Consider the following 26543-nt stretch of genomic DNA (forward strand, 5'->3'; position numbering starts at 1 on the left):
ACAGAAACAGGGTATAACAGAGAGGGGGGGCAAAATAAATGGCAATATATTAATATAAAAGCAGCTATAAGGGAGCACTTAATCATAAGGCTATCCCTGTCATATATAGCGCTTTTTGGTGTGTGCTGGCAGACTCTCCCTCTGTCTCCCCAAAGGGCTAGTGGGTCCTGTCTTCGTATAGAGCATTCCCTGTGTGTCTGCTGTGTGTCGGTACGTGTGTGTCGACATGTATGAGGACGTTATTGGTGTGGAGGCGGAGCAATTGCCAAATATGAGGATGTCACCTCCTAGGGGGTCGACACCAGAATGGATGCCTTTATTTGTGGAATTACGGGATAGCGTCAACTCGCTTAAGCAGTCGTTTGCCGACATGAGGCGGCCGGACACTCAATTAGTGCCTGTCCAGGCGCCTCAAACACCGTCAGGGGCTGTAAAACGCCCCTTGCCTCAGTCGGTCGACACAGACCCAGACACAGGCACTGATTCCGGTGGTGAAGGTGACGAATCAACCGTATTTTCCAGTAGGGCCACACGTTATATGATTTTGGCAATAAAGGAGATGTTACATTTAGCTGATACTACAGGTACCACTAAACAGGGTATTATGTGGGGTGTGAAAAAACTACCAGTAGTTTTTACCGAATCAGAAGAATTAAATGACGTGTGTAATGAAGCGTGGGGTGCCCCGATAAAAAACTGCTAATTTCAAAGAAGTTATTGGCTTTATACCCTTTCCCGCCAGAGGTTAGGGAGCGCTGGGAAACACCTCCTAGGGTGGACAAAGCGCTAACACGCTTATCAAAACAAGTGGCGTTACCCTCTCCTGAGACGGCCGCACTTAAAGATCCATCAGATAGGAGGATGGAAAATATCCAAAAAGGTACATACACACATGCAGGTGTTATACTACGACCAGCTATTGCGACTGCCTGGATGTGCAGTGCTGGGGTAGTTTGGTCAGAGTCCCTGATCGAAAATATTGATACCCTGGACAGGGACAATATTTTACTGTCGTTAGAACAAATAAAGGATGCATTTCTTTATATGCGTGATGCACAGAGAGATATCTGCACACTGGCATCACGGGTAAGTGCTATGTCCATTTCGGCCAGAAGAGCTTTATGGACACGACAGTGGACAGGCGATGCGTAGAGGAGTTATTTGGGGTCGGTCTATCGGATTTGGTGGCCACGGCTACGGCCGGGAAATCCACCTTTCTACCTCAAGTCACTCCCCAACAGAAAAAGGCACCGACTTTTCAACCGCAGCCCTTTCGTTCCTTTAAAAATAAGAGAGCAAAGGGCTATTCATATCTGCCACGAGGCAGAGGACGAGGGAAGAGACAGCAACAGGCAGCTCCTTCCCAGGAACAGAAGCCCTCCCCGGCTTCTACAAAAGCCTCAGCATGACGCTGGGGCTTCGCAAGCGGACTCGGGGGCGGTAGGCGGTCGTCTCAAGAATTACAGCGCGCAGTGGGCTCACTCGCAGGTAAATCCCTGGATCCTGCAGATAATATCTCAGGGGTACAGGTTGAAATTAGAGACAGAGCCACCTCGCCGTTTCCTGAAGTCTGCTTTACCAACGTCCCCCTCAGGAAGGGAGACGGTTTTGGAAGCCATTCACAAGCTGTATTCTCAGCAGGTGATAGTCAAGGTACCTCTTCTACAACAAGGGAAGGGGTATTATTCCACTCTTTTTGTGGTACCGAAGCCGGATGGCTCGGTAAGGCCTATTCTAAATCTGAAGTCCTTGAACCTGTACATAAAGAAGTTCAAGTTCAAGATGGAGTCACTCAGAGCAGTGATAGCGAACCTGGAAGAAGGGGACTTTATGGTATCCTTGGACATCAAGGATGCGTATCTCCACGTTCCAATTACCCCTCACACAGGGGTACCTCAGGTTCGTTGTACAAAACTGTCACTATCAGTTTCAGACGCTGCCGTTTGGTTTGTCCACGGCACCTCGGGTCTTTACAAAGGTAATGGCCGAGATAATATTTCTTCTTCGAAGAAAAGGCGTATTAATTATCCCATACTTGGACGATCTCCTAATAAGGGCAAGGTCCAGAGAACAGCTAGAGATGGGTTTAGCACTATCTCAAGAGGTGCTAAAGCAGCACGGATGGATTCTGAATATTCCAAAATCCCAATTAATGCCGACAACTCGTCTGCTGTTCCTGGGGATGATTCTGGACACAGTTCAGAAAAAGGTTTTTCTTCCCGAAGAAAAAGCCAAGGAGTTATCTGACCTGGTCAGGAACCTCCTAAAACCAGGAAAGGTGTCTGTACATCAATGCACAAGAGTCCTGGGAAAAAATGGTAGCTTCTTACGAAGCAATCCCTTTCGGCAGATTCCATGCAAAGGGATCTGTTGGACAAATGGTCAGGGTCGCATCTTCAGATGCACCTGCGGATAACCCTGTCGCCGAGGACAAGGGTATCCCTTCTGTGGTGGTTGCAGGAGGCTCATCTATTGGAGGGCTGCAGATTCGGCATGCAGGATTGGATCCTGGTGACCACGGATGCCAGCCTGAGAGGCTGGGGAGCAGTCACACAGGGAAGAAATTTCCAGGGAGTGTGGTCGAGCCTGAAAAAGTCTCTTCACATAAGCATTCTGGAACTAAGAGCAATCTACAATGCTCTAAGCCAGGCGGAACCTCTGCTTCAAGGAAGACCGGTGTTGATCCAGTCGGACAACATCACGGCAGTCGCCCATGTAAACAGACAGGGCGGCACAAGAAGCAGGAGGGCAATGGCAGAAGCTGCCAGGATCCTTCGCTGGGCGGAGAATCACGTGATAGCACTGTCAGCAGTATTCATCCCGGGCGTGGACAACTGGGAAGCAGACTTCCTCAGCAGACACGACTTTCACCCGGGAGAGTGGGGACTTCATCCAGAAGTTTTCCACATGCTATTAAACCGTTGGGTAAAACCAATGGTGGACATGATGGCGTCTCGCCTCAACAAAACACTGGACAGGTATTGCGCCAGGTCAAGAGATCCGCAGGCAATAGCTGTGGACGCGCTGGTAACACCTTGGGTGTACCAGTCGGTATATGTGTTTCCTCCTCTGCCTCTCATACCAAAGGTATTGAGGATTATACGGCAAAGAGGAGTAAGACTAGTGGCTCCGGATTGGCCAAGAAGGACTTGGTACCCGGAACTTCAAGAGATGGTCACGGACGATCCGTGGCCTCTACTTCTGAGAAGGGACCTGCTTCAGCAGGGTCCTTGTCTTTTTTAAGACTTACCGCGGCTGCGTTTGACGGCATGGCGTTTGAATGCCAGATCCTAAAAGGAAAAGGCATTCCAGAAGAAGTCATTCCTACCTTGATAAAGGCAAGGAAGGAAGTCACCGCGAAGCATTATCGCCGTATTTGGCGAAAATATGTTGCGTGGTGCGAGCAGCGGAGTGCTCCGATGGAGGAATTTCAACTGGGTCGTTTTCCTACATTTCCTGCAATCAGGATTGTCTATGGGTCTCAAATTGGGATCTATTAAGGTTCAAATTTCGGCCCTATCAATATTCTTCCAAAAAGAATTGGCCTCAGTCCCTGAGGTCCAGATTTTATCAAAGGAGTACTGCATATACAGCCTCCTGTGGTGCCTAAGGTGGCACCGTGGGATCTAAATGTAGTTTTAGATTTCCTCAAATCCAATTGGTTTGAACCACTAAAGAATGTGGATTTGAAATATCTCACATGGAAAGTGACTATGTTACTGGCCCTGGCTTCGGCCGGGAGAGTATCTGAACTGGCAGCTTTGTTTTATAAAAGCCCTTATTTAATTTTCCATTCGACATAGGGCAGAGCTGCGGACGCGTCCGCATTTTCTCCCTAAGGTGGTATCAGCGTTTCACCTGAACCAGCCTATTGTAGTGCCTGCGGCTACAGACGACTTGAAGGACTCCAAGTTGTTGGACGTTGTCAGAGCCTTAAAAATATACATTTAAAGGACGGCTGGAGTCAGAAAATCTGACTCGCTGTTTATACTGTATGCACCCAACAAGTTGGGTGCACCTGCTTCTAAGCAGTCGATTGCTCGTTGGATTTGTAACAAAATTCAACTTGCACATTCTGTGGCAGGCCTGCCACAGCCTAAATCTGTTAAGGCCCATTCCGCAAGGAAGGTGGGCTCATCTTGGGCGGCTGCCCGAGGGGTCTCGGCATTACAACTCTGCCGAGCAGCTACGTGGTCAGGGGAGAACACGTTTGTAAATTTTTACAAAATTGATACCCTGGCAAAGGAGGACCTGGAGTTCTCTCATTCGGTGCTGCAGAGTCATCCGCACTCTCCCGCCCGTTTGGGAGCTTTGGTATAATCCCCATGGTCCTTTCAGGAACCCCAGCATCCACTTAGGACGATAGAGAAAATAAGAATTTACTTACCGATAATTCTATTTCTCGGAGTCCGTAGTGGATGCTGGGCGCCCATCCCAAGTGCGGATTATCTGCAATACTTGTACATAGTTATTGTTAACTAATTCGGGTTATTGTTTAGGAAGCCATCTTTCAGAGGCTCCTCTGTTATCATACTGTTAACTGGGTTTAGATCACAAGTTGTACGGTGTGATTGGTGTGGCTGGTATGAGTCTTACCCGGGATTCAAAATCCTCCCTTATTGTGTACGCTCGTCCGGGCACAGTACCTAACTGGAGTCTGGAGGAGGGTCATAGGGGGAGGAGCCAGTACACACCACCTGACCTGTAAAAGCTTTACTTTTGTGCCCTGTCTCCTGCGGAGCCGCTATTCCCCCATGGTCCTTTCAGGAACCCCAGCATCCACTACGGACTCCGAGAAATAGAATTATCGGTAAGTAAATTCTTATTTTTTTTTTTCTTCTAAATTTCTCAATAAGAAATTTTGGCCTAGGGGTGCCGTGAAAAAACTTCTGATACTCTAGGGTACAGTGATTCAAAAAAGTTTGGAAACCACTGCTCTAATAGACAATTGGCTGTGTCCCTCTCATAGTAAACACCTCTCTTTCTGCCAACTAACTCCCATACTTACTGTTGGCGACCGCTAGGTCATCGTTGACCTTTGTCTGATGAAGCTTTGCATTAGGCATAGAAGTTGTAGTTTGGTGCCAGGCTAATGGGACAGAATTGTCAGACCTGGAAATGTCTTGCTGTGGGCACTGTAGACTGGGGTTGACCAATGTACCTATAAAAACATTACTGCTGATGTTGGGCCTAATTGAAGACTAAAGTAGAAGATTAAATATGGTCCATGTTCTAGATATGTAATGTGAGGATGTGCGAGCCCAGGTTATATTCGTGTGACGGACAACTATTGCATGATGAAATAATGCTCTAGTGAGGCTCTAATTTAGATGCCGACACAGTATACTATTGTAGTATTAACTCAAGCATGGAAGGTGGGTGTGGTATAACTTGTTGGCATTCAGATGTTGACAAACAAATGTCTACAGTAGTTAGGTTGAGAATCAATATGTAGGCATGCATTTAGGTCAACATGGTTAAACATTTGACACATTCTAAGGGGGCATTTAAAATGTTTTTTTTTTTTTTCTGGGCACCTGTCAGAGCAATTCAGTTGCTGCTCCGATCGGGCACCCATTACTTTTCAGGCGCCCAAAAGCGCAGAGTTTAGCAGCACAAAGCAGACTTAAAATGCGCCTGCGATAAGAAAAGTCCCATCAGGACACCTAAATGGGACACGTTAAGCGCATTTCCGCTCGCCACCTTGGGAGGCTGCGAGAAGAAATGCTGGCGGTGATCGCACCCAAACGGCGGAACAATTGAATTGCTGCTGTCGGGCGCCACCTAGTGGCTGGTGTCTTAAATTTTTTAAAAATAAAAATACAGAAATAAAATTGAATCGCCCTCAGAATGTCTGCATGGCGACACCAGAATGTAAATATGATTTTTTTTTTTATATATTCTATAACCCTAATCCTAAGGTGTTAATTCAAATGTTATCGCCCCCGATCTCTCGTCTAAAGTACATCGCAGGGGGCGATATAAAATTGATGCCCGCTATCGCATAAAGTTGCTAAACCCGACTAAACTAATGGGCGCGATTGGGAAAAGTACCCCCTGGGCGCCTAAACGGATCACTTTTCACATATTTCAGCCAGACACCCCCGGAGCTGAAATGTAGACGCCAGCATCCGATCCCTCCCGAATGGAGCTACATTTGAATAGCTCCGTTCAATGCCATCTAGTGGCTGCAGCGTGAATAACATTTGAATTCCGCCCTAAGAATCTCCAAAAAGTCATATATTTATCTTTTCAAAACTTTGAGAGAGAACAACTTTTTCTAGGACTGGAACTTAATGAAGTATTCTGAGAATCTCCTGAAGCTGTGTTATCAGGCTGCCCCTGTGGTGCTTGGGAGTGCGACGGGTTCAGCGTTCAGAGTTTGTCACGTAGTGCAGGTGATGGTGGTTTTGCTGTTGTGCACTTTTATTTGTAGTACAACGCTGCAAGTTGCTTTTCAAATGTTGAAGGTTTATCCATTATGCATGTACGTTTCTACACACGAGTATTCCTCGGAGTGTTCGGTGTGTATGAACGCTATACACGCAGGCTTTGTGTTTAGTGGGATTGTTACAAGCCCGTGCTGGGTAAATCTTTCCTCTGCATACAAAAATAAAAATAATAACCTATTGTGAAGCCCACAACATGTCTCCTTTTAGATTCTGTGACCGAAATACAAATTTGAGTCCCATAGGTGCTTATGTTGTGGAGCCGGATAACATCTGCAAAATGAGTGATTTTTGCAGGTGAAGCCTTTTTATATCAGGTGTGCTAGACTCCTGTCACTCAGCTCCTACATAGGCCTTGTAGCTGATTTCTGGCATCACTACACCTAAAGCTCATAAGAGTTCTGTTGTCTTCATATGAGGCCATTGCACAGCTGTGTGGTCTGTACGTGGGTTTGTCATCGGATCAGACTCTTCTAGTTCTGTGTGTGTGTGGACGAGCGGTCCTCCAGCAAGCACTCTGTGGGGTTTAAAGCTGCATTTGCCAACAGAGCGGCTCTTGACATGCTCCTATCTGCGACTGTCTCCAGGGTGTGTGATTCACCTGCTGGGCTCTGGTGAGTCACCTTCCTGCTGACGGGGGCGTTCTGTGCCATACGGAGCATCTTTGGAACACTAATGAGGGAAGCAGAAGACAGGCTGGAGTGGGCGGCTGCTTCAGGGACATGAATGAGCTTCCGATGACACCAATACGATGACAACAGGTTGAGCTCGCAGCCTCTCTCTCTCTCTCTCTCTCTCTCTCTCTCTCTGACGGAAATAACCCCGCAGTCTGCTCTGTACTGTGATCTTATTCCTGCTGATGAATATGCACATCCTTTTTTTTTCTTTCTTTTCTTTGTATAGTATTTATCCTCTGACAGAAGTTCTTATGGTGAAAAAGCATGTGCTTCTCAAACCTAGTCCTCAGGACACGCTAACAGTGCATGTTTTCCAGATCTCCTTGCTGGGGCATAGGTGTAGTCATTACTGACTATGGGGCATATGGGGAAAGAGGACCTGGACTGCACACCCTAGCTACTTATATGTGATGTGCTGCCTAGCTGAGACTTCCTGTTATAGAAAAAAGAGAGCAGGTGCACCGTACAACCATTAGAATTATACATTTAATAAGTATACATCATATTTGAAGATAAAATTGGTCAATATTATGAGCCCGCCCACCGTTAGTCAAGGTAAACCTCATCAGGCAGGTTCCTAACATTATAGGGGTTCACCTTTGGCCCAATCCACACCAGCGCACCACACAAATAAAGGACAGCAGTGAAGTACCAGAGTGTTAAGGGCCCTACGCACTGGGCGATTTGAACAATGAACATTTTTTTCAGTAACAATTTTTTTGCGTACACATTGAACGATTTGTATGAACGATTTGACATTGCAAATCTATAGCGTCCAAATTGGCTTGCAATAATAAACGATCATAGACCAACGATGAACGACTGGAAGGACTCGCATCGTTCATCGTCTGTGCCTCCACACTGAATGATATATCGTACATTTCTCTGACGTCCTAGTGGATGCTGGGGACTCCGTCAGGACCATGGGGAATAGCGGCTCCGCAGGAGACAGGGCACAAAAGTAAAAGCTTTAGGATCAGGTGGTGTGCACTGGCTCCTCCCCCTATGACCCTCCTCCAAGCCTCAGTTAGATTTTTGTGCCCGGCCGAGAAGGGTGCAATCTAGGTGGCTCTCCTAAAGAGCTGCTTAGAGTAAAAGTTTTGTTAGGTTTTTTATTTTCAGTGAATCCTGCTGGCAACAGGCTCACTGCATCGAGGGACTTAGGGGAGAGAAGTGAACTCACCTGCGTGCAGGATGGATTGGCTTCTTAGGCTACTGGACACCATTAGCTCCAGAGGGAGTCGGAACACAGGTCTCACCCTGGGGTTCGTCCCGGAGCCGCGCCGCCGACCCCCTTGCAGATGCCGAAAAGTGAAGAGGTCCAGAAACCGGCGGCAGAAGACTTTTCAGTCTTCATAAGGTAGCGCACAGCACTGCAGCTGTGCGCCATTGTTGTCAGCACACTTCATAGCAGCGGTCACTGAGGGTGCAGGGCGCTGGGGGGGGGCGCCCTGGGCAGCAATGATAGTACCTTATTCTGGCTAAAAATACATCACATATAGCCCCTGGGGGCTATATGGATGTATTTAACCCCTGCCAGGTCTCAGAAAAACGGGAGAAGAAGCCCGCCGAAATGGGGGCGGGGCCTATTCTCCTCAGCACACAGCGCCATTTTCCCTCACAGAAATGCTGGTGGGAAGGCTCCCAGGCTCTCCCCTGCACTGCACTACAGAAACAGGGTTAAAACAGAGAGGGGGGGCACTTATTTGGCGATATGACTATATATATATTAAAATGCTATAAGGGAAAAACACTTATATAAAGGTTGTCCCTGTATAATTATAGCGTTTTTGGTGTGTGCTGGCAAACTCTCCCTCTGTCTCCCCAAAGGGCTAGTGGGGTCCTGTCCTCTATCAGAGCATTCCCTGTGTGTGTGCTGTGTGTCGGTACGTGTGTGTCGACATGTATGAGGACGATGTTGGTGAGGAGGCGGAGCAATTGCCTGTAATGGTGATGTCACTCTCTAGGGAGTCGACACCGGAATGGATGGCTTATTTAAGGAATTACGTGATAATGTCAACACGCTGCAAGGTCGGTTGACGACATGAGACGGCCGGCAAACCAATTAGTACCTGTCCAGGCGTCTCAAACACCGTCAGGGGCGTTAAAACGTCCTTTTACCTCAGTCGGTCGACACAGACACAGACACGGACACTGACTCCAGTGTCGACGGTGAAGAAACAAACGTATTTTCCTTTAGGGCCACACGTTACTTGTTAAGGGCAATGAAGGAGGTGTTACATATTTCTGATACTACAAGTACCACAAAAAAGGGTATTATGTGGAGTGTGAAAAAACTACCTGTAGTTTTTCCTGAATCAGATAAATTAAATGAAGTGTGTGATGATGCGTGGGTTTCCCCCGATAGAAAATTATTGGCGGTATACCCTTTCCCGCCAGAAGTTAGGGCGCGTTGGGAAACACCCCTTAGGGTGGATAAGGCGCTCACACGCTTATCAAAACAAGTGGCGGTACCGTCTCCAGATAGGGCCGCCCTCAAGGAGCCAGCTGATAGGAGGCTGGAAAATATCCTAAAAAGTATATACACACATACTGGTGTTATACTGCGACCAGCGATCGCCTCAGCCTGGATGTGCAGCGCTGGGGTGGCTTGGTCGGATTCCCTGACTGAAAATATTGATACCCTTGACAGGGACAGTATTTTATTGACTATAGAGCATTTAAAGGATGCATTTCTATATATGCGAGATGCACAGAGGGATATTTGCACTCTGGCATCAAGAGTAAGTGCGATGTCCATATCTGCCAGAAGTTGTTTATGGACACGACAGTGGTCAGGTGATGCAGATTCCAAACGGCACATGGAAGTATTGCCGTATAAAGGAGAAAAAGACAACGTCTTTTCAGCCTCAGTCCTTTCGTCCCCATAAGGGCAAGCGGGCAAAAGGCCAGTCATATCTGCCATGGGATAGAGGAAAGGGAAGAAGACTGCAGCAGGCAGCCCATTCCCAGAAACAGAAGCCCTCCACCGCTTCTGCCAAGTCCTCAGCATGACGCTGGGGCCGTACAAGCGGACTCAGGTGCGGTGGGGGGGGTCGTCTCAAGAGTTTCAGCACGCAGTGGGCTCACTCGCAAGTGGACCCCTGGATCCTACAAGTAGTATCCCAGGGGTACAGATTGGAAATTCGAGACGTCTCCCCCTCGCAGGTTCCTGAAGTCTGCTTTACCAACGTCTCCCTCCGACAGGGAGGCAGTAGTGGAAACAATTCACAAGCTGTATTCCCAGCAGGTGATAATCAAAGTACCCCTCCTACAACAAGGAAAGGGGTATTATTCCACACTATATTGTGGTACTGAAGCCAGACGGCTCGGTGAGACCTATTCTAAATCTGAAATAGTTGAACACTTACATACAAAGGTTCAAATCAAGATGGAGTCACTCAGAGCAGTGATAGCGAACCAGGAAGAAGGGGACTATATGGTGTCCCGGGACATCAGGGATGCTTACCTCCATGTCCCAATTTGCCCTTCTCACCAAGGGTACCTCAGGTTCGTGGTACAGAACTGTCACTATCAGTTTCAGACGCTGCCGGTTGGATTGTCCACGGCACCCCGGGTCCTTACCAAGGTAATGGCCGAAATGATGATTCTTCTTCAAAGACAATGGACGATCTCCTGATAGGGGCAAGGTCCAGAGAACAGTTGGAGGTCGGAGTAGCACTATCTCAAGTAGTTCTACGACAGCACGGGTGGATTCTAAATATTCCAAAACCGCAGCTGTTTCCGACGACACGTCTGCTGTTCCTAGGGATGATTCTGGACACAGTCCAGAAAAAGGTGTTTCTCCCGGAGAAGAAAGCCAGGGAGTTATCCGAGCTAGTCAGGAACCTCCTAAAACCAGGAAAAGTGTCAGTGCATCATTGCACAAGGGTCCTGGGAAAAATGGTGGCTTCTTACGAAGCGATTCCATTCGGTAGATTTCACGCAAGAACTTTTCAGTGGGATCTGCTGGAAAAATGGTCCGGATCGCATCTTCAGATGCATCAGCGGATAACCCTGTCTCCAAGGACAAGGGTGTCTCTTCTGTGGTGGCTGCAGAGTGCTCATCTACTAAAGGGCCACAGATTCGGCATTCAGGACTGGGTCCTGGTGACCACGGATGCCAGCCTGAAAGGCTGGGGAGCAGTCACACAAGGAAAAAGTTTCCAGGGAGTGTGATCAAGTCTGGAGACTTCTCTCCACATAAATATACTGGAGCTAAGAGCAATTTACAATGCTCTAAGCTTAGCAAGACCTCTGCTTCAAGGTCAGCCGGTATTGATCCAGTGGGACAACATCACGGCAGTCGCCCACGTAAACAGACAGGGCGGCACAAGAAGCAGGAGGGCAATGGCAGAGACTGCAGGGATTCTTCGCTGGGCGAAAAATCATGTGATAGCACTGTCAGCAGCGTTCATTCCGGGAGTGGACAACTGGGAAGCAGACTTCCTCAGCAGGCACGACCTCCACCCGGGAGAGTGGGGACTTCATCGGGAAGTATTCCACATGATTGTGAACCGTTGGGAAAGACCAAAGGTGGACATGATGGCGTCCCGCCTGAACAAAAAACTGGACAGGTATTGCGCCAGGTCAAGAGACCCTCAAGCAATATCTGTGGACGTTCTGGTAACACCGTGGGTGTACCAGTCGGTGTATGTGTTCCCTCCTCTGCTTCTCATAACCAAGGTACTGAGAATTATAAGACGTAGAGGAGTAAGAACTATACTCGTGGCTCCGGATTGGCCAAGAAGGACGTGGCACCCGGAACTTCAAGAAATGCTCACAGAGGACTCATGGCCTCTGCCGCTAAGAAGGGACTTGCTTCAGCAAGTACCAGGTCTGTTCCAAGACTTACCGCGGCTGCGTTTGACGGCATGGCGGTGGAACGCCAGATCCTAAGGGAAAAAGGCATTCCGGAAGAGGTCATTCCTACCCTGGTCAAAGCCAGGAAGGAGGTGACCGCAAAACATTATCACCACATGTGGCGAAAATATGTTGCGTGGTGTGAGGCCAGGAAGGCCCCACGAAGAAATTTCAACTCGGTCGATTCCTGCATTTCCTGCAAACAGGAGTGTCTATGGGCCTCAAATTGGGGTCCATTAAGGTTCAAATTTCGTCCCTGTCAATTTTCTTCCAGAAAGAATTGGCTTCAGTTCCTGAAGTCCAGAAGTTTGTCAAGGGAGTATTGCATATACAACCCCCTTTTTGTGCCTCCAGTGGCACTGTGGGATCTCAACGTAGTTCTGGGATTCCTCAAACCACATTTTAAACCGCTCAAATCTGTGGATTTGAAATATCTCACATGAAAAGTGACCATGCTGTTGGCCCTGGCCTCGGCCAGGCGAGTGTCAGAATTGGCGGCTTTGTCTCACAATAGCCATATCCGATTGTCCATTCGGACAGGGCAGAGCTGCGGACTCGTCCCCAGTTTCTTCCTAAGGTGGTGTCAGCGTTTCACCTGAACCAGCTTATTGTGGTACCTGCGGCTACTAGGGACTTGGAGGACTCCAAGTTGCTAGATGTTGTCAGGGCCCTGAAAATATATGTTTCCAGGACGGCTGGAGTCAGGAAAACTGACTCGCTGTTATCCTGTATGCACCCAACAAACTGGGTGCTCTTGCTTCTAAGCAGACGATTGCTCGTTGGATTTGTAGCACATTTCAACTTGCACATTCTGTGGCAGGCCTGCCACAGCCTAAATCTGTCAAGGCCCATTCCACAAGGAAGGTGGGCTCATCCTGGGCGGCTGCCCGAGGGGTCTCGGCATTACAACTCTGCCGAGCAGCTACGTGGTCGGGGGAGAACACGTTTGTAAAATTCTACAAATTTGATACCCTGGCTAAAGAGGACCTGGAGTTCTCTCATTCGGTGCTGCAGAGTCATCCGCACTCTCCCGCCCGTTTGGGAGCTTTGGTATAATCCCCATGGTCCTGACGGAGTCCCCAGCATCCACTAGGACGTCAGAGAAAATAAGATTTTACTTACCGATAAATCTATTTCTCGTAGTCCGTAGTGGATGCTGGGCGCCCATCCCAAGTGCGGATTGTCTGCAATACTTGTACATAGTTATTGTTACAAAAATCGGGTTATTATTGTTGTGAGCCATCTTTTCAGAGGCTCCGCTGTTATCATGCTGTTAACTGGGTTCAGATCACAGGTTGTACAGTGTGATTGGTGTGGCTGGTATGAGTCTTACCCGGGATTCAAAATCCTTCCTTATTGTGTACGCTCGTCCGGGCACAGTATCCGAACTGAGGCTTGGAGGAGGGTCATAGGGGGAGGAGCCAGTGCACACCACCTGATCCTAAAGCTTTTACTTTTGTGCCCTGTCTCCTGCGGAGCCGCTATTCCCCATGGTCCTGACGGAGTCCCCAGCATCCACTACGGACTACGAGAAATAGATTTATCGGTAAGTAAAATCTTATTTTTTTAACTATATCTTTCATATCTTTCTAAAATGTCGTCCAGTGTGTAGGGCCCTTTAGGCAGAGGACAGCAGTGAAGTATTAGAGTGTCTCTTTTTTTTGACTACTCATGGAGAGATCCATGCTTAAAATCTAAGCAATCTGACTAGATTGCTTAGATTTTAAGCACAGATCACTCGTGTGTACCCCCCTCAGCGATAGCGATGCTCGGCCCCGCACATCGATATCGCCGCTGCTTGATTGAGCCTGCATGCAGGCCAATCTAGCAGGTCGCTCATTTCACCAATGAGCGCGAAATGAGCGCCCCCCCCCCCCCTGCATTGCTCAGCACGCATCTCTCCCGTGTATACCCCCCTTAAGCTTTGTAGAGTGATAAGCTCCTGTCATTTTTCAAACACAGCCTGTACATGCCGGTTCCGAGCTGATTTGTACTTTATCAACCTTCAAGGCTTATGGGGGATACACATGGAGAGATCCGTGCTTAAATTCTAAGCAATCTGACTAGATTGCTTAGAAGTTAATTAGGTTGCGCATCGCTATCGCTGTGGGGCATGCACACAGAGAGATCCGTACTTAATTATAAGCAGTCTAGTTAGATTGCTTAGAAATTAAGCACGGATCTCTCCATGTGTACCCCTCTTTAGTGTGATACAGAGCCTCGTCTCATGTTAAGGGGGGTACTCACGGGAGTGATGTGTGCTGAGCAATCTTAACACAGACCGCTCAGCACACATCTCTCTATCCGCTGAGCACAGCGCGATGTGCTGAGCGAGGGGGGGGGGGGCGCGTCGGGGGGCCGCTCTCTTCACACAGCGCTGAAGTGAGCGACCCGCTAGATTGAGCCTGCATGCAGGCTCAGTCTAGCACCGGTGATAGCGATGCGCGGGGTCGTGCATAGCTATCGCTGGGGATCATACACACGGCAGATCCGTGCTTAAAATCGTAGCAATCTAGTCAGAGTGCTTAGATTTTGAGCACGGATCTTTCAGTGTGTTCCCCCCTTTAGAAACCTGATAACACGGTGCTGTTTTTGTCCTCTGAAGATCTTCCGTAGTACTTACTGAATGACTGTCCACAGGGCCGGTGCAAGGTTTCTCTGCACCCTAGGCAAATAGTCAGCAGTTTTGAAATGTAGAAGATATCATAAATATATATATTCTCCCAATAATAAAGCACTACCGCGCCGGGTGCCTCCATAGACATAAACGCATACTCTCCTGGGAATGCGGCACTGCTGGCGACTTCAAAAACCGCTTCAGCATGCCAGTTTGAAGTGTTTTTTTGAAGTCGCAAGGAGTGCCGCATTCCCAGGAGAGTGTATGTATGTATGTATGTATGTGTATATATATATATATATATATATATATATATATATATATATATATATATATATATATATACACTGCTCAAAAAAATAAAGGGAACACTAAAATAACACATCCTAGTTCTGAATGAATGAAATATTCTTATTAAATACTTTGTTCTTTACATAGTTGAATGTGCTGACAACAAAATCACACAAAAATTATCAACGGAAATCAAATGTATTAACCCATGGAGGTCTGGATTTGGAGTCACCCTCAATATTAAAGTGGAAAAACACACTACAGGCTGATCCAACTTTGATGTAATGTCCTTAAAACAAGTCAAAATGAGGCTTAGTAGTGTGTGTGGCCTCCACGTGCCTGTATGACCTCCCTACAACCCACACAAGTGGCTCAGGTAGTGCAGCTCATCCAGGATGGCACATCAATGCGAGCTGTGGCAAGAAGGTTTGCTGTGTCTGTCAGCGTAGTGTCCAGGGCATGGAGGCGCTACCAGGAGACAGGCCAGTGCATCAGGAGACGTGGAGGAGGCCGTAGGAGGGCAACAACCCAGCAGCAGGACCGCTACCTCCGCCTTTGTGCAAAGAGGAACAGGAGGAGCACTGCCAGAGCCCTGCAAAATGACCTCCAGCAAGCCACAAATGTGCATGTGTCTACTCAAACAATCAGAAACAGACTCCATGAGGGTGGTATGAGGGCCTGACGTCCACAGGTGGGGGTTGTGCTTACAGCCCAACACCGTGCAGGACGTTTGGCATTTGCCAGAGAACACCAAGATTGGCAAATTTGCCACTGGCGCCCTGTGCTCTTCACAGATGAAAGCAGGTTCTCACTGAGCACATGTGACAGACGTGACAGTCTGGAGACGCCAAGGAGAACGTTCTGCTGCCTGCAACATCCTCCAGCATGACTGGTTTGGCAGTGTGTCAGTAATGGTGTGGGGTGGCATTTCTTTGTGGGGCCGCACAGCCCTCCATGTGCTCGCCAGAGGTAGCCTGACTGCCATTAGGTACCGAGATGAGATCCTCAGACCCCTTGTGAGACCATATGCTGGTGCGGTTGGCCCTGTGTTCCTCCTAATGCAAGACAATGCTAGACCTCATGTGGCTGGAGTGTGTCAGCAGTTCCTGCAAGATGAAGGCATTGATGCTATGGACTGGCCCGCCCGTTCCCCAGACCTGAATCCAATTGAGCACATCTGGGACATCATGTCTCACTCCATCCACGAACGCCACGTTGCACCACAGACTGTCCAGGAGTTGGTGGATGCTTTAGTCCAGGTCTGGGAGGAGATCCCTCAGGAGACCATCCGCCACCTCATCAGGAGCATGCCCAGGCGTTGTAGGGAGGTCATACAGGCACGTGGTGGCCACACACACTACTGAGCCTCATTTTGACTTGTTTTAAGGACATTACATCAAAGTTGGATCAGCCTGTAGTGTGTTTTTCCACTTTAATATTGAGGGTGACTCCAAATCCAGACCTCCGTGGGTTAATAAATTTGATTTCCATTGATAATTTTTGTGTGATTTTGTTGTCAGCACATTCAACTATGTAAAGAACAAAGGGGCAGATGTATTAACCAGGAGAAGGCATAAGGAAGTGATAAACCAGTGATATGTGCAAGGTAATAAAGGCACCAGCCAATCAGTTCCAGTATGTAAATTAACAGTTAGGATCTGATTGGCTGGTGCCTTTATCACCTTGCACATATCACTGGTTTATCACTTCCTTATGCCTTCTCCAGGTTAATACATCTGCCCCAAAGTATTTAATAAGAATATTTCATTCATTCAGATCTAGGATGTGTTATTTTAGTGTTCCCTTTATTTTTTTGAGCAGTGTATATGTACTATATATATGTGTATATATACATACATACATAAACACACACAAACACACGCGCGCGCGTGCACACACACACACACACACACACACACACACACACACACACACACACACACACACACACACACACACACACACACTCACACACACACTCAAGTGTTTATCAGTAACCATATAAAGTTTAATGAAATATGTAGGTTTAATACATAACAATGTGTAATATAAATCCAAATAGACTAATTGTTCAAATTCAGTTTTTGTACAAATAATACTTGCATGTGAATTGCAAGCAGGACAGATAAGATATAGTACTCAGCTGGGACTGGGTCTGCTACATTCGGTACAAACAAGCTATTCTGTTTTACTTGTGTCATACTGGAGAGAGAGGGGGGAGAGAGAGAAAGAGAGAAAGTCAGAGAGAGAGAGAGCAGGTGCTAGGGAGAGAGGGGGGACAGAGAGTTAGTGCTAGGGATGGGGGTTAGCGAGAAAGACAGAGGGTGTCAGAGAGAGCGAAAAGGTGTCAGAGAGAGAAAGGGTGTCAGGGACAGAAAGAGGGAGAGGAGACAGGGTGCTATGGTGTCAGAGAGAGAGACAGAGTGCCAAGAAGAGTGAGAGAATTGGAGCAAGGGCGGGGGTACTACCTGTTCCAGCATCAGGTCTTTTTGGTGAATGGACACTTCATGGCATTAGGCCTCCTTCAACATACACCCGCAAATTTACGGCATTATGTCCGTGAGGGGGCGGGGCTACGATTGTCAGTCACGCCCACTCCACTCTGTACAGGGACTGAATGAATGAACAGAACTCACCAACAGTGCTGATTACTGGAGCCGGCAGTTAGGGTAATGTCTGCAGCAGTGTTGGGGAGGGGTCAGTTTGTGGGGTGCCCTGGCTGTCTGTCCTGCCTATAATCCGGCACTCGCCCCGCCCACCCCTTTATTCAAAGAGCTTTAACAGGCAATCCAACCGAGCATCTGTATGTAAACATAGCACGATAAGCAGCTCCAACAGCCTACCCCTGTCCCCAGACTGCCTGCAGTGCCTGAGCCTGGCTCTCAGTGGCTGTGCTGCGGCAGCACTTGGAGCATTTCCCTTCATGCAACAGTGGCTGCAACTTTAAGACATACGGGAGATGTGTAAAGTGCGTAAAAGCGGGACTTTCCTAGCTGCATGCCACTACGGCAGCTATACCTGTGCCCCCAACAGAACTAACCTGCACAATGAACGTAAATCCGCTCCTGGTCCCCGATTAAGGTCCGCCCCTGGCCTCCTCCTCTGGCTGCAGCAGCTCCGTGGCCTCTTTGCGCGGTTTCAGGACCCGTTGGAGAAAGCAGGTCTTACACGGTCATCAGGACGGGAGGGAGGCGGGAGTGAGGAGGATTTTTTAGTTGCACTCAGTGCCGCCCTTCCAGCGCTGCCGCCCATAGGCAGCTGCCTAAAGCTGCCTAGTGGTGGCGCCGGCCCTGACTGTCCAGCTGTGTAATAGAGTCTGGTTGTTGTGTTTGCGATACTATTCGGACATCCATTGGAAATAGTGGGTATTTGAAAACTGGCGTACTGTACAATGATGAGTGCACACACACCGTTTCAGTACCAGAAATAGAGATGTCACCAAGGAAGATTACTATTGTAAGTGTACACGGATGTCTTGTGAACTTGCTGAGATGTTTCAATAAATTATATCAAACTGAACACTTAGGGGCTATTCAATTTGTTTTTGCGCACCCCATCTCCCGCCTAATGTGATGATAGATCAAGAGATGCAATCGCATAAAGTAGCTAAACCCATCTCAAGTTCTGGGCACGACGCAAAAAGTGCCATTTGGGCGTCTAAACGGGTCACTTTTTCGCACACTCCTGCCCACCAGCGCAAGGGGCTGCGAGCAGAAATGTCGGCACCGATGGCTGTCTGTGGCCAAACAGCAACAATTGAATTGCTCCATTGGAAGCACCATCTAGTGGTAGCTGGCACGAAACACAATTGAATTCCCCCCTTTGTGCTGCTGCTATTTCTCTGTTTGGGATTGAACCTGTATAATATTGTTTATGGAACATGCACCATGTATGTTCTAATAGGTAAGAGCAGTGGTTACCAAACCGGGTGCCTCCAGGTGATCCAGGAACAATTAAAATTATTTATGGTCAGTGTAATAGGCAAAACCAGTGCTGTGGCTTTCCATCATAACATATGTGGACAAACAGAAGCGAATCCTGTCCCTCACCACACAACTGACCCTAAGGACTACATATAAACACGATTTACTTAGTTTATCTTTTTTTTTGTGTGAATTTCTCAATAAGAAACTTTTGGCCTAGGGGTACTTGTTAAAAATTCTGCACTCTAGTGTGCCGTGACGCCAAAAACTTTGGGAACCCCTGGGATAGTGTGTAATCTCTCTACTCAAACTATATCTATTTATTATTTTCATATACATCACCTCAGAATTTACTGACAGGACCACAGAGCAATATACTTACAGAACAATTGGTCTATATACAATATGAATTTGCACATGCTGGCAGTTTAAAAAAAAATGTGTTGCAGCAACACTGTTAAAAATGTTAATAAAAACGAAAAGAAAACAAGGAGGAAGAAAAAGATAACTTATTTTAATAGAACGTAGGGGAGAATTAACATCCTCGTTATCAACACAATGTTTTTTTGTGTTTTTCAGAGTGGCACACTGACTCTTGCCACCATCACAGGTTGTTGTTCGCAAGCCAATATGCCAGGCGGCAGGGCATCTACGCAATGTCGGGCGCTATAGATAGCAAACAAAAAACACAATCCATCAAGAAAAATAATAAAATATATAGTGTAGGCTGCTTTCCTTGGCAGGTAAATTTCTAGGAACAAGGGAAAAAGTGTATGCATCTGCAGGCAAATCAGACAGGTGCTCTTTCTGTTGCCACCTCAGGCAGCAGAGTGGCTACTTGCCACCCTGGCTACAGGTTTATAACGGTGGCTATGCCACCTATCCCTTACCTTGTGAATAGCGTACAACTTCCTGGTGTTCATCTATGCTGCAGATAAAAAATACATTCCAAGATCTGAACAGTTCTTAATGCTGGCTAACTATTCTGTCAAACCTGCAGATTATTTGTCATTGTCTAAACTAGCCATCGCTGTATATCTCCTATAACACAAGCTCCGCGTACAGCTAAGATTTCCTGTGCTCGGGCAGGTTTTTTTTCCCCCTTATCCCCCCCCCACTATTATTCTCAAGAAATTAAGATTCTCTTTTCTTCTCATTGTGTTGGTTTTTCATTCACCATCCACCAAATGCATCACCCTGGGCACTTGAGAGGTCACAGTGACTTGGATTGTGGGAAGAGTTGGTGAGGGGAGATGTGCCCTTTTGTAATGGTACGCTGTAGAGGGTGCCATCGCTGGGCTGAATGCACTCTTTGTGTGCCTGTTAACGTCACCGCTCAAACTACTTTCGTAAGCCTGGGGAGATAAACCCAAAGGAGCTGCTTGGAGACTAGGGGCTGGGGGAGTTCCCCATGGGAAAAAGAGAAGCTTGCTTTGTTTCCAGTAGGGCTCAGTGTGTCAGACTCCCTTCCCTGACATGCCTGACCTTCCCCCGCCTTCCTGTCAACTCTTTCTACCAAGTTTGCTGCTCTTGGTACTTGGTGAACGAAAGTCACAAGTGACACATCCACTATAGAACACAATGGTGTCTGATTGTGCGTCATGTATATGCAGCTGTGCCCTTATACTCGTTATAATTTTATGAACCTTTTTTTCTTCCCTAGTATAATAAAGCCGCCAGCTTTGATCTCCTTTTCCGCATGGACAACATGCTGAATTGGCTTCATTTTCTCCCATTAACGCTTTTTGTGCCAATAGTCCCAAACTGTTGCTTTGGCATCTAATACTTTGTTCATTTTATTGCTACCCTTTATTAAACAAAGCCACTATACCCTACTTTGGGCTATGTCTGATGCAAAGTACCGTATTTGCCGGCGTATAAGACGACTGGGCGTATAAGACGACCCCCAACATTTCCACTCAAAATATAGAGTTTGTTATATACTCGCCGTATAAGACTACCCCCTCTTCCGCACACCTTCCACACACCAAATAAAACGTAAAAGAACAAAGAAGTTTAAAACTTGCATCATATTTCTTTCTTTTTGCTGGTGCCATGATAGGGTTGATAGGGGTTTGACGGCTGGACATTTTCTATGCTGTATTGTACTGTACAATGGTGCAGTACTGTGGTTGGCTGTTGGCTGTATACAAAGCCTGATTGGATTGGTCCCTGCTCCCTGTCTGCTCTCCCTGTCACTAGCAGCAGTCTATTAATACCAAGTGACATACTGTATATTATGACCGCGTGTGCAAGGGGCGGGTCGGAGCGCCGCTGCTTCCCGCCGAGCAGAACGGGCCGGTCACGCCGAAAAGGCTGGCACCCCTGTATCGCTTCTGATGCTCGCCGCAGCCACGCTGATGACCCGCCGCGGCCGCAGTGCATCGGGAGGCCACTATGGCACCCGGCGTATGAAGTGCACCCGGCGTATAAGACGACCCCCCCACTTGGAGGCATGTTTTGCAGGGCAAAAAAGTCGTCTTATACGCCGGCAAATACGGTATATAAACGTGTCTGTAGTGACGTCATTGATGAAAGATAATTGTTGAACGTCCTTGATACTATGGTTGTCTACGTGGCATGCCTTTCAGAGCGGTTTTGTGGTTCACTTCTTGAATCCTGCGAGTGGGTGTATCTATTAAAAGTGTGTGAAGTGCTAGAGCATATATTGTTTTTTGTGTTTTTGTTTTTAATTTTTCCCCCTCCCATTTTCTTTTCTCTTATAGTTGATGTTAGTGCTGCACTGCCACTTCAAGTGGCTTCCGGCACCCTTTCTATGGACATTCGACTGGATCCCCAGTACGCTATCTCTGGATCGGACGGTGCTGGGAGGGAGCAGCAGCTGCAGCAGGAGCTGATGGCCCTAAAGCAGAAGCAACAAATCCAGCGGCAGCTCCTCATAGCAGAATTTCAGAGGCAGCACGAACAGCTGTCCAGGCAGCATGAGGCCCAGCTACACGAACACGTGAAGGTTAGAGACTGCCAGCCACTGAAGCTGTCACATAGTAGGTTCATAGATTGACAATATCGATGGAACCCTAAACTTTTCTTGTGGTCACATTTGCAGCAGCAGCAGGAGCTTTTGGCTATGAAACATCAGCAGGAACTTCTGGAACACCAGAGAAAACTGGAGCAACATCGGCAGGAGCAAGAGATGGAAAAGCAGCAGAGGGAACAGAAACTGTTACAGCTTAAGAACAAGGAAAAGGGAAAAGAAAGTGAGTTATGGTCAGAGAATTATTCTTTGGAGGTAAATGGGGAGAGATGGAGCTAGATAATGAGCTGTGTGACTAGATCTAGCCCAAGTGTTGGACATTAAGAAGAAAATCGAGATGATCATCCGTGTATGTGGAGGGTTATTAGCTCTTTGGCCAAACAGGTCAGACAGGCCAATTTTCTCCTTCATCCACTAGGGGACCCTGACATTGCTGTACGCTGTCTGATGGTGAGTACATCCACTGTCCGATCCGAGCAACAATTATCGCATCTGTCAGAGAGTTCTCATGCCTGGCTGATAATTGCCGCTCAGTCACAGCCATACGCTGTGCTGTTACCAGCCTGATCAGCCGATAATCGTAGATGTATGGTCGCCTTAAGTGGGATTGGAATAGTGTAGATCACTATCTGCAACACGAAAGAGAGCTATAATGCAAAGAAAAATCCTAGGTGGTACAACTTCATAATCTGTACGGAATAACCCAAGCAGATGTCCTACAAACATTTTCCTACAAACATTGTTAGATTTTCTTGGCTCTGACTTGAGTACGAAAGTTTACCCCATGGCTACTTTATATAATAGAGTCCTGTTGGAGATAATTTGCCTAAGTAGGACATCATCCAAACCCCATAAAACATTGGCAGTCATTTGAGTCCTTGCAAGCCAAAAACACAATAATACAAAAATAGGCTACAGATGTGTCCTCATACATCTAGCGCAAAATGCCTGGAGTGAATGAGCCGCCAGGTCCTGTGCAACTTTGGTAGTGTTGGGCGTCTTTTTTGTGTTTGTTTGTTTTGTTTTTCCGGAAATGCATCTTAAGTCGTGATGCAACTAAGACGCACCAGGAGACTGTGCTGAGTAATTTGATATGCGACACTTGTATATCTGAGTCTGTATACATAGCACTACGAAACTCGCGGGGAAAGAAGCTGCAGTCGCTGCATCATAGTACTTTGCGTTTATTTTATTTTTGTATCCTAAAATTTGCACGATAACTCGTAGTGGTGTCGATCATTAGATCTACTCCAAAAAGGTCTACAGTTAATAGGTTGACCACTAATGGTTGACATGCATTAGGTCAAAAGGTCGACACAAAAAACGTCGACACAAAAAAAAGCCCCTTTGGTGTATCATATCCCCTCGCATGGCTCACCTTGCTTCGGGGCAGGGGGTTATTCCTAATCGTATTCCACGTGGATGGTAAAGTATGACATAGTTGAAAATGACTTGCGTTGACCATGATGACTTTTGTACCTGTCGACCTTTGGAACTGTCTACCTTTTTACATGTTGAACTTTTGACCACTTCAACCTAATGCATGTCGACCATTAGTGGTCGACCTATTGACTGTAGATCTTTTTAGTGTAGATCTATAGACCGAATACCAACTCATAGTTTTGCTTTGTTTAAAGGTTCAGTGTACTATAAGATATTTTTCTTTGTGTTCCTGTATATATTTTCAGTGGGACCGGCATTGGTGATGGCGAAAACTGCATTATAAGTATAAATAACAGTGCAGTGGGTGACCGAATGATGCAGAATTCAGGAGCCAGCAGGAACATTTAATACACCTGCGTCCAGTTTTAAGTGTGTGTGTTTGTTGCAAATAATTTTACGTCAATGACACAATTCTATACATGCAGAACTTCAAAGCTTTTACCCTTTTTTAGAAGTATAATTAATATATGTACTAGAAGTATAACCAATACTGTATGTTTCCTTTTTTCTCCCTGAAAATCTGTATTTTCCCTCACAAAATGGGTATTCCTTCTTCAGACTGATTTCTGCAGCTGTGATTTTACAGCCAAAGGTTTTCCTATAGCTGTGTCTCACTTCCTGTTCCTGTGCGGTGACAGCACTGTAGATTCTTTCCACATGAAATTGTGGAAACCTATATATGACATTCTTTTTGCAGGTGCTGTTGCAAGCACTGAAGTTAAAATGAAGTTACAGGAATTTGTCCTGAATAAGAAGAAGGCACTGGCTCACCGAAGCCTAAACCACTGCATGTCTAGTGACCCTCGCTTCTGGTGAGTCTGGTTTATATTTGTGCATGCAAAATCCTATTTTTCCATCAAGTCTGAAGTATCTATGTTTTGGGTTTCATTCACCGTTTAGTGGAAGCAGAGGGGAGCTGGGGTTGATGGTTTCTCATCCATGTAAAGACTTTGAGACGGATTTGGAAGCTTGCGCTGCACATATATCTGTGTTCTGCTCGCACCCTCATAGGCTGCACGCAGAACCTGCCTTCTTCAGGCAATACACAGAAGTCTAAAAGGCGAAATATAGACACACTACATATAACGCAACATTTAACAAATTAAAAGGTACAGTTGATGTATAAACTCAAATGGGCCTTGTCCCTCTCTATTAATAGAGAATAATACTGTGAATGACACCTTCAGGCTTTAAGTCAAGACCTTATGGCAGTTTTCTTGGTTCTGCTGCCTCGTATGTGCTTTTGCATTATATACGTAGGTGAGAGACCATTACTTATGCCAGTCTCTAGAGTCACAGACAGTGCCAGAGCATTAGCAGAGAGTGTTTCATTCACTTCCTATAGAGAGGGACAAGGCCCATTTGAGTTTATACATCAACTGTACCTTTTAATTTGTTAAATGTTGTGTTATATGTAGTGTGTCTATATTTCGCCTTTTAGATAAAGTGAGTGTTATCTCCCGAATATTTTAATCATTGTATAATAAAAGTTAAGTTTAAATAGTCTTTCTTCTATTTCTATCTTTCTTCTGTCTTTCTTTCCCTATTATTAATTAATTGAGTGCCCCAACATAGGAGAGTTCTTTATTTACCCTTCTTGGTAAAGCTCTGTTGTAAAATTTAATCCAAACTCTCAGGGAGCACCCCCCATTGCCCTCAATCAGTACACAAGCACAGAAGTGCAAGATATATGAAAACTTGGGGTAGGAGTGTTACTCGTTTAGAGACTGTCCTTTGGCCTAGGTACCTTTCATTTTTACTGTTCTCTAGTCTGTGCGGTTAACAACCCCCTTTTCTCTAGCAATACACAGAAGTCATCAGGACCTGTTCTGCCCCTTTGTGGGTAGTAATCGGTGATGGCGGAGGGATGGGCTAAACTTGGCCACTTCCCATGTACATTAACCAGTGGTGACATGATGTACCTTGCCATGGGAAATGATTCGGTTACCGCATAACAGGCCCTGCAGAATATTGCTGTAGGTGTCTATACTTAGACTTCTGCATTTGTATGAATAGGGCACTGGGTCCTAATGCCACACTTGTCCTCTAACCCACAGGAAGACCCAGCATAGCTCCCTAGACCAGAGCCCACCTCCTCAGGGAGGCATTTCCGGCTCATACCACCATCCCATCCTGGGAATGTACGACTCAAAGGATGACTTCCCTCTAAGAAAGACAGGTGAGCTGACATGAGGTTGGTTCTGTATATTAATAATCAGGCTGCTTAATTATGTGTGTATACTGTAAGTGGTGGACTTCCTATAGTGTCATGCATATGTTCACTGCCGGTGTTCTTTCTGTATGTGAGCTGTAACCATGACCATATTAATACGGGCAGTACGGATGGTGTAATGGTTAGCATTACTGCCTCACAGCACTGAGGTCATGGGTTCGATTCCCAACATGGCCTTAACTGTGTGGAGTTTGTATATTCTCCCCGTACTTGCGTGGGTTTCCTCCGGGTACTCCGTTTTCCTCCCACAATCCAAAAATATACTGGTATGTTAATTGGCTCCCAACAAAATTAACCCTAGCTTGAATGTGTGTGCGTGTGCATGTGATAGGGAATATAGATTGTAAGCTCCACTGGGGCAGGGACTGATGTGAATGGCCAAATATTCTCTGTAAAGCGCTGCGGAATATGTGTGCGCTATATAAATAACTGGTAATAAATAAATAAATACATTGTATATGTGCCGCTCTTATCCCTCCATATTTATACCCGTATTATTTTCCTTGTCTGTGCACAACCCCCACACCCATTTCCCTCTGCATGCTTTACAAGTATTTACAGGAATGCTTGTAAATTATTAATGTATCAATAGTATATTTATTTGATGTGGTCCTCTCAGGCTGTGGGCTGCTCTGGTTCCGTGGGTTATGCCAGGTACTAGCGGAAGCTCTCACCACTATTATAGTTATCGATTGGAGTTAATGTGGATGCTGAAATTCCAGCTCTACTTCCAAGTTGTCCGAGGAAGCGCTTGGAACCCGGGAGGGCTCCCTGGTTTTCCAGCAGTGTGTGTATAGTTATTGATGCTGGTAAAACACTGTTTGCTTAGTGCAACTAGATCCTAATGTGTGTATTTCTAATACATGATAATGAAAAGAACCAAGACTATAATTAACACCTGTTGAACTAAAGAGTAGTATCAAAATATATTGTATAAAAAAAAGACTAGCAAGTATATAAAGTACAATACTGTAATAAAATGTAAAAAACAAAACTAAAGCATTTAGCAATTCACATATTTAATTATTTATTTATTTATTCAGCATCGACGA

General features: G+C 46.5%; 1 protein-coding gene across 4 annotated transcripts in view; it reads left to right on the forward strand.

Moving 5' to 3' along the window:
• Positions 1–26543, forward strand: part of HDAC4 (histone deacetylase 4) — a 249405-nt gene that overhangs the window by 158425 nt on the left and 64437 nt on the right. For all 4 annotated transcript variants that reach the window (XR_010181903.1, XM_063933265.1, XM_063933267.1 and 1 more), the window contains 4 exons: positions 21547–21791; positions 21888–22038; positions 23956–24070; positions 25316–25437. Coding sequence is in view for 3 of the 4 variants with exons in the window: in XM_063933265.1 (XP_063789335.1) it covers positions 21547–21791; positions 21888–22038; positions 23956–24070; positions 25316–25437 (633 nt within the window). In the remaining variant the exon portion in view is untranslated. The remainder of the gene's footprint in view (positions 1–21546; positions 21792–21887; positions 22039–23955; positions 24071–25315; positions 25438–26543) is intronic.

Source organism: Pseudophryne corroboree, chromosome 7 (assembly GCF_028390025.1).
Source record: "Pseudophryne corroboree isolate aPseCor3 chromosome 7, aPseCor3.hap2, whole genome shotgun sequence".
In the NCBI taxonomy this organism is placed as follows: domain Eukaryota; kingdom Metazoa; phylum Chordata; class Amphibia; order Anura; family Myobatrachidae; genus Pseudophryne; species Pseudophryne corroboree.